General features: G+C 47.5%; 1 protein-coding gene and 1 pseudogene across 3 annotated transcripts in view; one reads left to right on the top strand and one right to left on the bottom strand.

The window, feature by feature from the left end:
• The window catches only part of STK32B (serine/threonine kinase 32B), a 307,925-nt gene that overhangs the window by 213,708 nt on the left and 75,821 nt on the right, over window positions 1-18,396 (bottom strand). For all 3 annotated transcript variants that reach the window (XM_010975336.3, XM_031437500.2, XM_031437504.2), the window contains one exon: window positions 8,354-8,505. In XM_010975336.3, coding sequence (XP_010973638.2) covers window positions 8,354-8,505 — 152 coding nt within the window. The remainder of the gene's footprint in view (window positions 1-8,353; window positions 8,506-18,396) is intronic.
• LOC116148429 (ATP synthase subunit g, mitochondrial-like) lies at window positions 6,747-7,401 on the top strand (annotated as a pseudogene).

The following is an 18,396-nucleotide window of genomic DNA, read 5'->3' as shown; positions in this document are numbered from 1 at the left end:
TAGGTCATGAGGGTGGGGCCCTCATGATGGAACAAGAGAGAGCTCACTCTCTCTCTCTCTCCCACGTGAGGGCCCAGCAGGAAGACAGCATCTCTACCCCAGGAGAAAGGTCTTCGTCAGAACTTGACCAGGCCAGCACCCTGATCTCAGACTTGCCAGCCTGCGGAACTGTGAGAAATACAGGTCTGCTGTTAAGCCGCCCGGTCTACAGCAATCTATTACAGCAGCCTGACCTGACCTAAGGCACCCCGTGTGGGGCAAACTGGTGCGGCTGAGTGCTGAAAGGTGAGCTGGGATGCTGCAGCAATATTCAAGACCAAAGATGATTATTTTTATGGAAATGAGGCTACTCAGTAACTGGTGATTCTTTGCAAAGGGTTTCTATCCTTCATCAAAGGTTCCCCGAGGGCCTTCCTGTCTCTGTTGTCCCTCAGCTTCCTTTCCTGTCCCCTTGCTTCAGACAGAGCAGCTCCACCTTTCAACACCTTAAATAGTTTTACGTAGTCGAAGTTCTCAATGCTTAAGAAAAATCAGCCACTGGTTTAAGTGGTTCTTTCTTGGCTTAGAGTGTTTCGTAAAGACTTGTGTCTTGAACCAGCCCTTTGCTACTCAGGGAAGGTTCTAGAAACAACACAACACTTGCTATGAGAACTGTTTAAACTGACTGCAGGTATCTGTTCTCATCCCATCCTACCCGATCTCCATTCCCACAGTTACTTCAATGGCAAACTGGGCAGGGGAGGCAATGGACCAATTATAAACAGATCATTTTAACAGCTAGTCTAGCACAGTCAATCTGGTACATGGAATTGGATTTTGAAAATACAGTCTGACCTACCTACCCATTACCATGTAATCAGGATGAAAATCTAGTACTGAAAACTCAAGACATATCTTCCAACAGTCAGCATGTCCTCATGTACACTGCTGGAAGAGGAGAAAACTGGTCCAGCCAGCCCAAGGGGAACCTGAAAGACGAGTGTTACCATGACAACAGCATCAGAGGTGCCGGATCCAGCTGGCGCCCTGCCCGGGACCCTGTGGATACTTGTTATATATGACCCTACTTGGTCCTTAGAGCAACCCTATGATGTGGTCATCTTTTCATCTGCATCTTACACATAAGGCAACTGAGACACAGCACGGAAAATCAAATGACTCTCAAGGCCTCTGTATTAGTCCACCTGGGCTGCCATAACACAAACCACAGCCTGGGGGGCATTAGCAGCAGACGCGTACTTCCGCAACGTTCCCGAGACGGCAAGTCGGAGATCACATCCAGGCGTGGACGTGATCTGGTGAGGACTCTCCTTCTGGTTTGCAGATGGCCACCTTCTTGCTGTGTCCTCACGTGGCAGAGAGACTCACCCTCTCTCCATCTTCTTAGGAGGCCACCATCCTTTGGGATTAGGGCTCCACCCCAACGACTTCACTTTACCTTATTGGCCACTTAAAAGACCCTGTCCACAGACAGAGTCACACTGGGGGTTAGGGCATCCACATGTGAGTCTGCATGGGGTAGGGCTGGGGGATGGAGGAAGCACAATTAAGTCCAGAGCAGCCTCACAGCCGGGGACATCAGACCTCAGAGCTGAGTGTTGAAACTCTCCCCTCCCCATCTCTCCCCTCCTCTCCTCCCCCACTCCCCACCTCTCCAGGGCTCCTGCTAATGTACCAGCCCCTGTCCCTGGGGTGATTTTTCACTCCCTTCTTCCTTTGCCCTGGTATCCTGAAGCCCAAGAGAGCCAAACAATTTCGCTTCAGAACACATGAAAATATTGCACTTGACAACTCAACCTGGATGGTCACAGGCCTGGGAGCACCCATCATTTATTCCTTAGAGGCCAAACTGTCGTGAAAACTAATCAGTGCCTGGTCTTTGCCTCTGCCGGTTATAGAGCATGTCAGCAAAAAAGAAGAATGAGGAGGGGTACAGGCAGGCTTTCCAAGGCTGTGATAATTCACCCTCCGTGTAATGAGATGAAAAGCTGACGTATCATTAATTTAAAGCAGTGGTGTCCTTACGAATCCAACAAGCAATTCCACCCTGTGCTCCCTGCCAGCGGGGTGAGAGGCAGCCAAACAGAAGCCCAGCAGGAGGGGCTCCAGGCATGGAGCAGGGGGTGCAGCTGGCTAAGCAGGGAAGGGCCAGGGCCTTCTCACACAGCTGTGGGAGAGGTGCTGTGAGTGTGGCCCTTGAAGCCAGACAACCTGGGTTCGAGTCCATCTCCACCACCTACTAGTGATGTGACTCAGTTTCCCCATCTGTAAACAGGCATAATGATATTAGGAAGATAGTAGGAAACTAGAGAGGCCATTAGGAAGATTAATAGGAGTTAAAGGAGACACTTACCAAATACCCAATACACGCTGGTGGTCATTTCCCTACAAGAACTGGAAACCTTAGGGCACAGTGGATGGTCTTGAGTTGGAATTGCAATCTCATTGGTTCAGGTACGGTCATGAACTGCTCTGAGCCTCCCTTTCCTCTCGGAGAAAGGGGGCCCAAACCCCTCCTTCTGCAGGCCTGTTATGAAGACTGCAGCATGAGGATATAATGTGCCAATCACGTGGCAGGCACGGTCACTACGGTGCTCTGAAAACAGCTCCCAGTCTCCCTCTGCAGATTCCTGAGATTCAGGTGGGGCCAACCTCCTAGCCCCTCCCCCACTGCTTTAGGAATGGGCACATGACCAGGTCAATCACACCAGTGACCTTCAGCCTCTGCTGGTGCTGTTCAGCTTGTAGGAGGAACAGGAGCAACCAGTGACCAGCATGAGTGACGGCTCTGAAAATAAAGTGAGCACACGGGAGAGCAGGAGATCGAGAGGGAGAGCGAAGTCAGCTGGAGTACTAGGCCTTTTAGTTACAAGCCCCGAGGAACCCCCTGAGGCAAAGTTTAAGTCCCCATAATAAAAAAAATCGTGAGCCATGCAGTATGTAAGGTACTCAGTACCGGCCAACGGATTAAGGACCCTCTCCTTTCCACTTAAAGCTGGAAGGGGCATTATCTATCTCTCTCTCTATCTATCTATTTATCTATCATCCATCTATTGTCATACGTAGGCATACACACACACACACACATAGAAAACCTCTTAGAGTGAATAATATTTTCATTTACAGAAAATACACTTTCATATCTTTTGCTCTCAGTAATTCTCAAAATAGTCCTAGCAGTAAACAAGGTAGTACTATCACCATTAACATGTAAAACACTGAGGCCAGACAGTTTGAGAGGTTCTCTCCTTTCCTGCTTATGACGAGAAGGCAATGCCTTCAGAGGCCAGTGTGTGAAGGGAGTTTTGCTACTGACCCAGCATTTACATGGAATTAAAGGTGGTCTGTCTTTAATCTGTTGGCATCTTAGAGACCATAAACAGCGTCAAAAAGTGGTACCCAAAAAGGGAGGATGCCGACACAGCCTCCCTCCTTCAACACCCATCATAGCCCACATGTCCATCCCATCCCCTTGACCCAATCCAAGCAGTCTCCCCTGAAAGAGCTGAGGCTCGGAGATCTTCATCTCAGCATTATTTACATTGGCAAGATAATCAGAAGCAGCCTGAAATAACCTATGTGACAGGTTCAAGATTAGATGTCTTATTACCCTTCTCCAGAGTGGAAGGTTATGTAGCCACTAAAAATGATTCATAAGAAGTTTGTCATAAGGAAATTATGCTCCTGCCAGACAATTAGTTTGAAAAAGCAGAATCCAACACTGTTATATATGCTGTTTATATCGATTAAATTTACAGTCCTATTGACATGAGAAAAGAAGTACAACAAGAATTACACACCAAAATGTAATCTGGTGCAATGAACATAGGTTGCTTTTCTGATTAGAAATGGTGCAGCCACAGTGGAGAACGGTATGGAGATTCCTCAAAAAGTTAAGGTTATAACTACCATTAGATCCAGCTATCTCATTTCTGAGTATGTATCCAAAGAACATGAAGACACTAATTCAAAAAGATATTTGCAATAGAGGGCCCAGAAATGAACCCACAAACTTTTGGTCAACTAATCTTCGACAAAGGAGGCAAGAACCTACAATGGAGTAAAGACAGCCTCTTCAGCAAATGGTGTTGGGAAAACTGGACAGCAGCATGTAAAACAATGAAGCTAGAACACTCCCTTACACCATACACAAAAATCAACTCAAAATGGATCAAAGACTTAAACATAAGACAAGATACAATAAACCTCCTAGAGGAAAATATAGGCAAAACATTATCTGACATACATCTCAAAAATTTTCTCCTAGAAGAAATAAAAGCAAGAATAAATCAATGGGACCTAATGAAACTTACAAGCTTCTGCACAGCAAAGGAAACCATAAGTAAAACAAAAAGACAACCTACAGAATGGGAGAAAATTTTTGCAAATGAAACCGACAAAGGCTTGATCTCCAGAATACATAAGCAGCTCATGCGACTTAATAAGAAGAAAATAAACATCCCAATCCAAAAATGGGCAAAAGACCTAAACAAGCAATTCTCCAAGGAAGACATACAAATGATCAATAGGCACATGAAAAAATGCTCAATATCACTAATTATCAGAGAAATGCAAATCAAAACTACAATGAGGTGTCACCTCACACCAGTCAGACTGGCCATCATTCAAAAATCGACAAATGACAAATGCTGGAGAGGCTGTGGAGAAAGGGGAACCCTCCTACACTGCTGGTGGGAATGCAGTTTGGTGCAGCAACTATGGAAAACAGTATGGAAATTCCTCAAAAGACTAGGACTAGACTTACCGTATGACCCAGGAATCCTGCTCCTGGGCTTATATCCAGAAGGAACCCTACTTCAGGATGACACCTGCACTCTAATGTTCATAGCAGCACTATTTACAATAGCCAAGACATGGAGACAGCTTACATGTCCATCAACGGATGACTGGATAAAGAAGATGTGGTACATTTATACAATGGAATACTATTCAGCCATAAAAACCGACAACATAACGCCATTTGCAGAAACATGGATGCTCCTGGAGAATGTCATTCTAAGTGAAGTAAGCCAGAAAGAGAAAGAAAAATACCATATGAGATCACTCATATGTGGAATCTAAAAAACAAAAGCAAAAACAAAAATAAAAACAAAAAAAAAAGCATAAAAACGAAACAGAAATAGACTCATAGACATAGAATACAAACTTGTGGTTGCCAAGGGGGTGGAGGATGGGAAGGGATAGACAGGATTTCAAAATTGTAGAATAGATAAACAAGATTATACTGTATAGCACAGGGAAATATACACAAGATCTTATGTTAGCTCACAGAGAAAAAAAATGTGACAATGAATATATATATGTTCATGTGTAACTGAAAAATTGTGCTCTACACTGGAATTTGACACAACATTGTGAAATGATTATAAATCAATAAAAAATGTTTAAAAAAAGATAAGAAAAAAAAGATATTTGCACCCATGTTCACTGCAGCACTGTTTATAACAGCCAAGGTACGGTAATAACCTAAGCACCCATCAGTGGATGAATGGATAAAGAAGATGCGGTACATACATACAACTACTCTGTCATTAAAAAAAAAAAAACATGAAATGTTAGGTATTTTGATTGTGGTGGTAGTTTTCATAGGTGTATACGTGTATCAAAAATCACGTAATTATAATCTGAAATATATGTAATTTACTGTACAGAAAGTATACCACAATAAAGTTGTTTTTAAAAAAAGAAGTTGTGGTATACACACACACACACACACAAATACAATGGACTATTATTCAGCCATAAAAAGAATGAAGTATTGTCATTTGCAGCAACATGGATGGACCCAGAGATTAATACTAAGTGAAGCAAGTCAGATAAAGACAAATATCACATGATATCATTTATATGTGGCATCTAAAAAAAAATGATACAAATGAACTCATTTACAAAACAGAAACAGACTCACAGGCACACAAAACAAACTTATGGTTACCAAAAGGGGGAGGGAGAGAGGGATAAATTAGGAGCATGGGATTCACAAATACACACCTAACTATATACAAAAAGGATAAACAGCAAGGATTTACTGTATAGCACAGGGAACTATATTTAATAGCTTATAATAATCTACAATGAAAAAAGAATACAAAAAAGAATATGTATATGACTTGATCACTATGCTGTACACCTGAAACTAACACAATATTGTAAATCAACTATAGTTCAATAAAAAAAGAAGATGCAAAAAAAGCTAGATGAAATCTTGCCACTTGCAACAACACAGACAGACCTTGAGGGTATTACGCTAAGTGAAGTGAGAGGGAGAGAGACAAATCCTGTGTGATTTTACTCATATGTAGGGTATAAAGAACAAACAAAAAGTAAATGAGCAAACCAAACCAATCAAAAACAAACACGACCATACCGAGACTAGAGCAGTGGCTACCAGAGGGGAAGGGCGGGTGGGGGGAGTGGCAAATGGGTGAAGGGTTAACTTAACATCGGCTGTCTGGTGAAGGACGGAGGGTTAATTTTTGGTGGTGAGCACAATGTGAGGGCTACCGGGGTAGAAACATACTGTGAACATGAAACTTATATAATGTTATAAACCGAATGTTCCCTTGATCAAATATGAATTTAAAAGATTCCCTTGCACAGCAATCAAAACATGAAGGGGCTGAATTCCCCCCAGGGGTTTGGACGGTTGCCTGGAGACACGACGCATGCGCACCTGTTACTCAGACGCCTGTGTACGACGTGCAGTGTGGCTTTTCCCCGTAGAAACACCCGAGTCTGGGGCACCTGTCAGGCGCACCTGGACACCCTCTCCTTGCTCTGTCACCCCCTGTTCACAGAGCGCTTCTGAGTATAAAGGGTCGTCGAAGCCATTGGTGACAGTAGGAACGTGGGCTTGGCTAGACATTCCCATCGCAAAAGATGCGCTTAAATCACAGATCCGGCCGGGTGGGAGGGGCTTTCCCTCCCGGAACCACGGCCCAGTTTGCTCGTAACCTCGCGGAGAAAGCCCAGGCGCTGCTCAGCGCCGCTGACTTCCTCGAAGCCGCGACTGGCCACATTTGGGCACTATGCCAAAGTAGGGCTGCCCCCCCCCCCCCGAGATCCCGGCAGCTACCCAGAGCTTGGAAAAATAGTCCACGGTGCCCAGACTGGTAGCATCAAACAGCTCTCAGTTACAGAAGCTCTGCTGAATGGTTTGGTGGCCACTGAGGTGTGGATGTAGTTCTGTGTTGGTGAGGTTATAGGCAAGCGTGGCGTCGCTGGCTATAATGTCTGAAGACCAATCTCTAACGTGATTATATTCAGTTTATTATTTGAGTGTGATCAGACTGCAGTTTGGATAAAATGTTGTGTCAAAACAAAGATAAAAAATCTGTCAACTGAGATGCAGAATGAGACAGTCAGAATTCATTTCCTAGAACAGCCTGTCCCCTCCCCTTCCACAAAATCCAGCTCAGGAAACACTTATTAAGTGTCTCCAGCCTGTTCGAGACTGCATTAGAACCACAGAAACAAAGGACCAGGAAACAGCCCTTGTATTCAAGGAGCAGGTGACTTCTCAGCCAGGACAGACAAGTAAACCAACAATTCGGGTTCAAGGCGGTGCAGGCTCTGTTGGGTCAAGCACAGGTCGAGGTTGGAGACATGAGGGGCACACACCCAGCCTACGGAGCAGCAAAGGGTCCGGGCTTAAGTACCTTGAAAGCTGAGCCAAAGGAATGCACAGAATTTGGTTAGAGAAAGCGGGGGAAACACAGAGGTGGAAATTTCAGGAAGAGATGGCACAGGCACAAGCACAGAGGCAGGGAAGCGACCAGCAAGGCAGCAGTCAAGGACATAAATTAAAGCAGAGCTGATAGCCGAGGACGGGATGGAGAGAAAGTTCCAGAGCATGGGTCCCAGCGGGCCTTGTGGTCCAGATTCAGAACTTGGAATTTAGCATGTCCACGCTGGGCAGCCATCCAGAGTGGAGTGAAACATCAGCTCTGAGAAATCCTTCTTGCTATCAACACTATGGATGTGATCTTCCAAAACCTTGAATCCCCCACAGAAGACTTTATTTGGAATTGTCCTACAACAACCTGAATGTGTCCTCAAACACCCATGAACCTTCTCTTCTAAATCTATTTCAATTTTGATTCATTAGATAAGAGAGCAGAATTTAAGCACATGCTTAAAGATTTCATCAGAAAATGTGCTCTACAACATATTCATCAGAAAATGTACTCGACGAAATATTCAAAAGAATATTTGAACCTGGAAAATTTCATTTCTTACTCTTTACAGTGTGGAAGCCTCCCTCCAGCAGAGCCGTATTTGCATGTGGCTCCAGAAGAAGGAATTCACAGGAGCCCCGGATGGAATCACTCACCAGAGGTTGACCAGGAAAGGATGCTCCAGTCCCTGCATGATCTGGAGTTCCCGGAAGACGTTCCGAACTTCGTCTCTCTCGATACACTTCTGCTTGTTCATGTACTTCATGGCGTACATTTTCTTAGTGTCTCGCTTCTGCACGATGCAGACCTGAGCAGCAGCCAAAAGGGAGAAGATTCAGGCCAACATTCCAAAGGAAAAAAAAAAAAAAGGCAGCCCATCACTGCGATCCTACTCCTCGGTTCAAGCCCTGGTCCCGAAATCTTGGTAGCGGAGCAGCTCTGGCTAAGCCACAGCCTCCCCACGTCTGCAGAAAGGAGGAGCTGGACCAGGTTCGCCTGTTTATGGAGCATTCACACTAAGTGCTGCCCATGTCCTAAGTGCTGAAAAAGCAGCTGCGGAAACAGGAGACGAAGAGAAGCAGCCCTGCCCTCAAGGAGCTCACAGCCTGGGAGGAAAACAGACAGACGGACCAGTGTCCACAACGCTGGGACATACAGTGTCTGTGCCCACTGCAGCCCTGGCCCTCCCCACTTGCGCGCCCACCTTCCCTCCACCAGCCCTGCTTCTCTTTGGCAAAGGACTCTGTCTTCCAGTAGAACCCGCTCTGCTGTGACAGACGGGCAATGCCAGAGAGCTCAGGCCCACAGAAGCAACCTACGACGGCAGCTGGGACATCCGCACCCCAGCACCCTTGCCCATCCCCGGGTAAGTGTGAGGATCCCAGGGCTCCCGGAGTTTGAGCCTCTGCTCTGCGGGGCTGGGGGGGACTGGCTTGATGGTACAACCTGACCGGCAGCCTCCTGCCTTTCCTTCCCTGACTCACTTTCCAACCCTACCTGTGCTTTCTTCACCTCTCCAGGGCCCTTGGGTTTGCTCCTGGGGAAACCCAAACTAAGGCACACGGGCACTGGGGAAGCAAAGGAGAAGTGGTGACAGCGACAGTGGCAGTTCTTGTCCTGAGCACTTTATTGTGGAGACTGAGAGAATTGTCTTCTCCATGATCCCGTGTGATCCCCACGAGAATCTTGCGAATAAAGCCTCCATCCTCCCTGGAACGCGAGGGAGCAGTTACCCCGAGTGCGCTCATCAACTTGCCCAGAGTTCAGCAAGCCCCTTGGTGTCAGGTTTCAAACCCACAGGAGTCCGACTTCAGAGTGACTCCCTTACTCACGGTGGGGTGGGGGACACGCTGTCAGGAAAGGCTCTCAGTGCTGGAGGGTGGGCATGAAAGGATGGAAAGATGGCAAAGGCAAAAAAAGAGGCTTTTAGGGGAAAGGAATGATGCCAAGGAGGACACGGAGCTTTAGGACACACGGCAAGGAGGACGATGTGGCTGGAAAAATTAGCAGGACGAACAGGTACTGGGTCCCGTCATCCTGCCGGGGTATCGTATTCGTTTCCTCAGGTGGTCATAACGAAGTACCACAAAGCGGGGGCTGAAAACAACAGAAACGGACTGTCTCAGAGTTCCAGAGGGCCAGAAGCTTCCGATCAAGGTCGTGCAGGGATGCGCTCCCTCTGAAGGCTCTGGTGGAGGGACCCTTCTTTGCCTCTTTTAATTTCTGGGGGTCGCTGTCAACCGTTGATGCCCCTGGCTAGCAGCCACATTGCTTGGATTTGGCAAGGGGATACTGCTCCACCCAGCACAGTAACTACTATTACTAGCCTCACTTGACAGACGAAGGAAGGTTTGAGACCTACCTCACAGCTCGGGACTCCAACCCAGCCCTCTGCCTCCCCGGGTCCGGCACCTGACACCAGCGGCACTTCCTCCCCGGGCACAGGGCATGTGACAGAGAACGCCAGGGATACGGTTACAGGCTGGGAGCTGCGGGTTCTCTCTGCGCATCCCAAGTTGCTCTTCTGTCGGAAACTGGACCCCTTTCGGCTCCCACGTGCTGTGAATCTGAGGCAGATTCAAGACAATGGGGAAGAGCCTGAATCCCAACTCCCACTCCAGTTCTTGCTGCCTTTCCAGCCTTGGTCTCAGCACCTGTCTGAATGGAATTAGCCAAGCCCACCTTCCCCACTGGGGAGAAACTAAGTGGGACCACATGAGACCGAGGAAGTGGGAGCACCTGGCAGTGTTAGGACTGGAATCTATTTTCTAAGACATCTTAGAAACACGCTCATGTTTCTCAGGAACACAGAGCTAAGAAGGCTGGACCTGGGGTCAGGAGGCTGGGCCCTGCCCCTGGCCCTCCTGCAGACCAGGAGTAGGGCCATGCACACATCTCTGGCCCTCTGGCCTCGCCTCCTCGTCGGCCAAGTGAGGTGGGTAGCAATGGCTGAATCAACCTGACCAGGAGACAGAGAGGCTAAAATGAAAAACAGACCTAAGAAAAGTCAAAGGCACTGGGTAGAGATGAGGGTCTGCTGGGAAGTCACAGAGATGCAGGAAGTTCGGGCTCTGGGGCCACCCCAACCAGGGCTTCTACTTCAGCTCCACAGTGGGGCCACCCTCCCTGAGCCTCAGTCTACTCATCAGTGAAATGGAGCTAGTATGTTCTTCCTCCGAGGACATGGGAGGGGATGCTGTGAAGGGTGTGGTGCTGTCCCACTGCAGGTACTGAATGCAGGCGCCTTTTCTTTACTTCTCGGGGTTTCAGGCATATGACACTCCCACTATAACAGGCTCTCAGCAAATGCAGTTATTGTGATCACTAGCACCGTCATCACAACCATCATCAAGGACTCGTCTGAAGGAAGGGCAGGGTGCCCGGAGGGACGTCTGCTTCCCAGGACACAGGGTCACAGGTATTCCTGGTCCTATGGCCGGAGCAGGCCTGGGTAGCTGGGGGAGACAGTTCCTACTGACTGGTGGGTGGCTTGAGCCAAGCCCTTCACCATATAGATTCAAGGAAGATTCTTCACCATACAGATTCAAGCTCCCAGGCTCTCTGTCAGGCAGGATGATGGGGGCCCAGGGAGACGAATGCAGAAAACCAAAGAGGAGGGGACGAGCAGGATGCAGTCAGGGCTGAACAGCGCTCCTCAGAAGACACACCCAGGCCTGACCCCCACTGCTGCGAAGGTGGCCGCATTTGGATAAAGGGCCTTCGCAGGTATAATTAAGTCACGGATCTCAAGATGAGTCATCCTGAATTAGGGTGGGCCCTGCACCAACCAGTGTCTCTATAATGAGAGAAAAGAAGGCAGAAGACGCACAGAGGAGCGGGTGGTGTGGCCATGGAGGCAGAGACTGGAGAGACGCTGCATCTAGAAGCCAAGGGAGGCCAAAAATTGTTGCCAGGCCTGTGGCGGATCCTCCCTGGGGCCACCAGAAGAGTGGAGAATAAGCGCCTGCTGTTTGAATCCCCCCAGTTTAGGGTTCTTTGTTACAGCGGCCACAGGAAACTGATACAGTCTGTAAATGCCCATCGTGGGCACCCACCTCTGGCTGACCAACTTAGCCGGGCACCTCTGTGAGCCCAACTGTGCGATAGGTTTCACCTGCCCCCCCGCCAGGTTCGCTGTCAGGTGTGCACGGAGCCAGGGGAGGAGCCTAGCAAGTGCCCGGGAAACGTGGGCAGGCTGGGGGGTGCAGGGCCAACTGGCGCCTGGGACCCAACCCTGAGCCCTGAGCACGTCAACTCCCAAAGCAGTGCCAGGCTCGAGTCTGTGCGTCCCAGACCCCACGTTCCAGCCCAAGCCCCTGGCCTGTGTCCCCTCCACCTGAGCCCGTGACCAGAGCAATCTCTGGTGTGTAGAGATTAGAGCTGGAGATTTCAGAGTCAGGAACATCTCTCTGTAACAGCCCCTCACCGGCCGACGCCACCTCTGCTCCGGTCTCCGCAGACATCATGCCCAGCGGTGCTTCCGAGACCCCGGAGACGTGAGGCCCTACAAGGCTTTCCTTCTCCTCCAGAAAATGTTCAAAGTCCTCCCTGCCTCTGTCACTCTGACAGCATGTGTGTGTGTGTGTGTGTGTGTGTGGTGTGTGCTCACACACCTCAAATATATACACACACACACATACACATCACACACACACCACACACATAGACACACATTCTTATCCCCACACGTAGACACGCCACACATACCACATATATATGTACACATACACACCACACACAAATACACATACCACACGTGAGACACACACACACCCTTCATGCCAGCTACCTCAAAACCCTTAGAATTTCCTTAAAGAGTTTCTCTACCGCACCACCTCTTTCTACCCTTCTCGCCTCCTCCCCGCCCCCTCCCCCTGCCCTCTCCCCCACTAACTGTCTCTGCTGGCCCAGCACTTCCTGTGGGAAGCTCCCCTTTATCTGAGGGCTGCATCAAGCCCCTTCGCAGTGGGCTCCCACAGCCCCTCCATCTCCCGTGTTTCTCCACGACACACCATTAATTCCGTGCTGCTTCTCGCTGGGTCTTCCCTGTTCCTGTCTGACAGTCAGACCCCGGACAACGTGAGGGCAGGAGCCAGGCCACCTGGTTCCTGATCGAACCCCAGGTTTTTAGGGGCTCAGACGTGTGAACTTGGCACCTTGACTCTGGACTCTCAGCACCAGCATGCTCTGTTCCCTCTGCTTAGAATACCCTTCCCACCAGCGGCCCCCTGCCGCACTTCTAGCAGGCATCACCACTCCTGACCTGAGGGCCTCCCTGGCCCTGCCCTCCAGGCCTGAGCTCGAGTCTGCCAAGGAGCTGGAATTTCAGTTACAACAGGGCCCACCAGGCCCCGTGTGGCCGTGGGAAGGGGGGTCCTTGGTGCCTGTACTCAGCAGGAGGTCCCTCCGTTCCTCCCAACTTGAAAGCCTGCGGCAACCACATGACTGAGGGAATCCGCTGACACTACAGTATTATTACGGCCTTCCGAGCTCATGATGGATGTTCTAGAAAGTCCGTCAGCACATCTCACCACCAGGCAGCTCTGCCCAGCTCCCGGGAGCCTCTGAAATAGAAGAGGAGGGTCTGGAGCGGCCCCAGTGTCCTCTGCAGGGCAGCACAGAGCACCCCCCCACCATGAGAAATCACAGTTAATGAGGCAGAGAATGAGCAATTCGGCCAAAGTCACCCAAGTTGCTGACAGGCAAGCACCCAATTAACATTCCTCATTAGTCTGATTCAATTAGGAACTGATGTCATCACTATTAATTACAATTTATTGGGACAAATAAATAAATGCTAGCTAGCGTGGATTGCAGGAGATCTTCCTTAAGAAAGACATGTGTCAAGACACAGGGTGTCAGAAATTTGGGAACTGACTCCAGGTCAGCAAAGAAGGAGGCTGACATGTGTTGAGACCCTAGACCATGCCAGCATCGGGTGGGCCCCAGCCGGACTTCACCTTCAGAACAGTGACGTCAGATCTGCGGCAACCCAGAGGTCTGGGAGGGCCCTGGGATGCTGTACTCTGTAAAAGCTCCTGGGGGAGTCTGATGTGCAGTCAGCTGAGACTCACTTTGCTGCTGGACTGGTAAGGAAGGTCCTTGTCTGGCTGCAGCTTCAGTAACCTTGATGGGCAAGACTGTAACCCCTACTTTTCAGCTCGGGCAAACCAGACTCTGGGGGACAGGTGACCCCAGAATCAGAGAGGCCAGAGCCATGCTGGGAATGCACAGCTCTGCAGGTACAATGGCTGGCGCTGCCCTTCCGTGGCCCAGCCTGGGTGCCCCTTCTTACCTGACTCAGTTGACCGCCACTGCCCACCCCCCCCCACGTGAGTGTGCACGGATTGCATAAACAGCTGTAGTGTGGCATTAAAGGCCACGGGTTATGCTTATAGGAGCAAGAATCTGGGAAACAACCAATTTGGGGAAAAGCAAAATAAATAAATAAATAAATCAGGAATAAATAAGGTCGCTGAAAGAGAGTGATCACGCTGGGTACCATTGTTCAAACATCCTTATCTGACAAGAAGACTGACTTTGGCAGACAATGATGTTAATTACCCAAGTGCATCCTCCCCTTTCTTTCTCTGTAATAGGACAATTTTCTTCCAGAAGGCAAAGTAATCCATTAAATACTCACTTGCAGCCAAGAGTAGCCATAGTTCTGGCCAACAAGATATTAGTCTGCTACTGGCTTGTAAGAAAAGTCTTACATCTAAATAAAAGGGACTAGCTATAGATGGTTCCACTTTTCTCCCTTTCACCATTTTCTGGTCCTTTCTATCTTGAGCACATACGCAATGTCTGGACCTGCAGCAGCCTCTTGTGACCATGAGGTTATGAGAGTCTCAGAGATACGGAACCTGTTATTATGGCACCACCTACCTTCAGACTTCTTGTTATGTGGGAAAAATAAACCCTCCTTGTTTATGCCACTATGATGCAAATTTTCTTTTTCTCACTCCTGAGAACATCACCATTAGAAAATTATATGATCTGACTTTTCCCCCACAGTCCCTTAAAGAGCAAGCACAGGAAGCTCAAACTACTTGGTACTTGATTCTAAAGTACCTGTCCCCAGTCAGCATATAAAAAGAGAGAGCACCATGGGGAGGCATGCCATGACTGGGGCCCAGCCTCACTGCGTGTCCAGCTATGCTCTAAGCTAAGCCAGCCTTTCCTAGAGATGCTGAGAACAGTGCACCCACTCCGTGGACCCTTCATCTCTGAGTTCTGACCTGTATCAGGTGACGCTCACTGGTGTGCACCTGAGGTGTCGCAGGCAGACATCATGGAGATCGTGGGGGAATATGAGACAACAAAGGCGAGTGAGAAGCAGACAACGGATGGCCTTGAATGACATTTTAAAGGGTTGGTGTTGCAGGTTGAATTATGTTTCCCAAACCAGTATGTTGAATCCCTAACCTCCAGTACCTCCGAATATGATGCATTTGGAGATAGGGCCTTTACAGAGGCAATTAAATTAAAATGGAGTCGAGAGAGCAGGCCCAAATCCAGCAGGTGTCCTCTGGCTTCCAACACTGTGAGGCAATCCCTCCTGTGATTTAAGGCCCCAGCCTGTGAGATTTTGCCAGACCAATACAGTTGGCTTTTGTCCTGAGGGCGCTGGGGAGCTACTGTGGATCCTAGGGACACAACGGTGAGGGAATGAATGCATAAAGGAAAGAACATACAAACAAACAACAGGGAAGGTGTGGGCTTTGCAGGAAAAAGAGCTCTTTCTGACAGTGGAGCGGAGGAGAGTGTGAAGGTAATTCCAAGAGGTGATCGTGGGTTTTATAAATAATTTAAAACTGCTTACACACACGGTTTCTCTCTAGAGTCATAATGGACACTGCAGTCAAGAAACGCCAACATGAGTCATGGGGACGAGACCCCAGGACCAGTCCTGGTGCTTCGGACACCCTTAGTGCCAGAAAAGTATCCTATAAGGTAACACAGGTTGGAACCACTCTATAGACATAAAAAGACCTGGGAAGACTCATCCAGAGGATGGAATGAGATCTCACTGTGGGAAGATGGGAAATGCAAATAAGCAGTGACGTCATCAAGCTGGGCAGTGATGGGTCATCTGCTCTGGCTGGTGTTTGAAAGCCATTCGCGAGTGAGCCTGCCTTTCCTGTGATATTTAGCTCTTGATAAAGCAATTCCTGGGAGCCAGCAAGTTCCTTCAGAGTATGCCTCAAGCCAAACACAGCCTAATTAATATGAAAGGAATAAATGTTTCATTAAAAAGAAATGGATTCCACCCTTTATAAAAAGATGTCTGCATGAAAAATAAAAGCATCTAGTAAAAGCATCATGTTTGAAAATTCTAAAAATGAATAATAAAATAATGGCATTTGCAGCAACATGGATGGACATGGAGATTGTCATCCTAAGTGAAGCAAGACAGAAGGATAAAGAAAAATACTATATGATATCACTTACATGTAGAATCTGAAAAAAAAAATGGCACAAATGAACTTATTTACAAAAGAGAAATAGACTCACAGACATAGGAAACAAACTTATGGTTACCAGAGGTGGAAGAGGATGGTGGAGAGATAAATTAGGAGTTCAGGATTTGCAGATACTAACTACTATATATAAAACAGGTAAACAGCAAAGTCCTACTGTATAGCACAAGGAACTGTGTTCAGTATCTTGTAATGGCCTATAATGAAAAAAATATGAAAAGGAATATATATGTATAACTGAGAGAAAAAATTCTAAAAATGATTCTTACAGAAGAATAATAGTTCACTATGGAGACAGAGAATTTAGGCACCTGGCCCAGAGTCACCGGAGGGACCAGAATTCCAACTCAGCTCTGTCAGGCTTTGAGCCGAAGACCCTCTAGCCATTTTGGTATGCACTAATTAACTCTTGCATTGTCCTGAAAAGAGCAAACATATATTCCAAGTCCCTGCCTGCGGTAGACATCTGCGCTATGGCCCCATCATTAACTCAGTCCCTGCCACAGGACCTTTGCATCTGCTGTCTCGTCTGTCTATGATGTTCTTTCCCCTAGATCTCCACATGGTATTTTTCCTTCTTAGCAATCAGGTCTTGGCTTAAATGTCTCCATCTCAAAGAGGCCCTCCCTGTTGCCCTCTGCTCCAAAGAAAGCAGTCCTACCCTTCCAGGTAGTCTTACCCGCCCAAGCACTACACATTTTCTGCAGAGCAATTATCATCATTGAAACCATGTTTGCTTATTGTTCGTATATTTGTCTCCTCAACTAAACTGGCAGCTCTATGGCATCAGGGACCTCGTACATCTTGTTTGCCACACCATCACCAGTACCAAAAACAATGCCGGGACAGAGCAGTCGGCACAAACATTCACTGTCTGACTCTAAAGCCTGGCACGCTTTGCCCCGTAGCTACCCTTCTCCTGGAGGATGGGCAGCTTAAAAAGATGAAAAAGATTCCAAAGACCACATTTTAAAAAACCACCTGCCACATACTCTTTCTTTTTAATATTTAGGGAGTTTCTTTTTTATTTTTTGGGGGGGAGGTAATTAGGTTTGTTTGTTTGTTTATTAATGGAGGTACTGGGATTAAACCTAGGACCTCATGCATGCTAAGCATGTGCTCTACCACTGAGCTACACCCTCCTCACTAAGATTACATTTTTAAGGGGGAAAAAAACACGCTGACAAGTCAAATGTTTCTGAACATTTAAACTTATAAACTTATACATAAAATTGAATCCCCGCTTAATTCCAAAATGGATTTGTTGCAGTCTGGGCACTCAATTGGTTAGTTTGCTATTAATCAATTTTTTTTCACGCTATGGATTCACATGCAGATGTGAAAGTCGGAAACGTGGAACGAGACGGCTAATAATATGCTTGCGTGTGGAAGTGATCACCATAGCATAATAAAGTAGTGTTGGGTCTGGGATTATCATTTGTGCAGCTCTTGCTCGATTTTATCCAGAATCTTCCTTTGAGGGACGTAAAGAGCCATGATCACACAGCCGTGCCACTTTCTGCTCTCTCATGCGCAGACTGCCTCTGGCTAGTCCACGAATTTTAATTAACTCCCTGTTTCTTTTGTTTCAGCCCTATGGCTCTCTAAGCAGAGGGCCCATTGGCTAGTTCAAGAAAGACATCTGAAGCCAAGTTCTCAGAAACTTCTCCCAGAGGTAGCCTCCTCCTTCCCTTGAAAATAATTAAGCCCTGTCGACATCAAAGTTAACTCAGAGGAGAACACTCCAGCCCGGTCTCTCTGCAGGCGCAGAAGCAACATGCCCCCTGGCTCCACCGTCCAAGGGGTCAAGAGGAACCTGTGGAGGATGGAGAGTGAGGCTGGAGAGGGAGGTGGTAATTGAAGAGGCATTTGTCAAAAATGAAATTTTGTAGCAGGGGAGATGGAGAAATTCTTCTCAGGACCTTAACCCAGAGGCAGTCAGTATAAACCAGTCAACTAAATATTATCAGTTGATCAGCTAATTGTCAAGTTCTTCATTCATTTATATAATATTCATTTATTTATATTATATATAGCACATATATCATATGCATCATATATACATGTGCATATATAAATATATGTGAATTTATATACACACACTGCTCAGTGGGTATGCATTTATATGCATATATGTGTATATATGTATAAGCATATATATGTGGAGATTTACACACACACACTGTTTTGTGGACTTACATATATACATATACATA

The sequence above is a fragment of the Camelus dromedarius genome, chromosome 1 (genome assembly GCF_036321535.1).
Source record: "Camelus dromedarius isolate mCamDro1 chromosome 1, mCamDro1.pat, whole genome shotgun sequence".
In the NCBI taxonomy this organism is placed as follows: domain Eukaryota; kingdom Metazoa; phylum Chordata; class Mammalia; order Artiodactyla; family Camelidae; genus Camelus; species Camelus dromedarius.
Note: the sequence above shows the minus strand (reverse complement) of the source record. Positions and strands in the feature narration are given on the sequence as shown.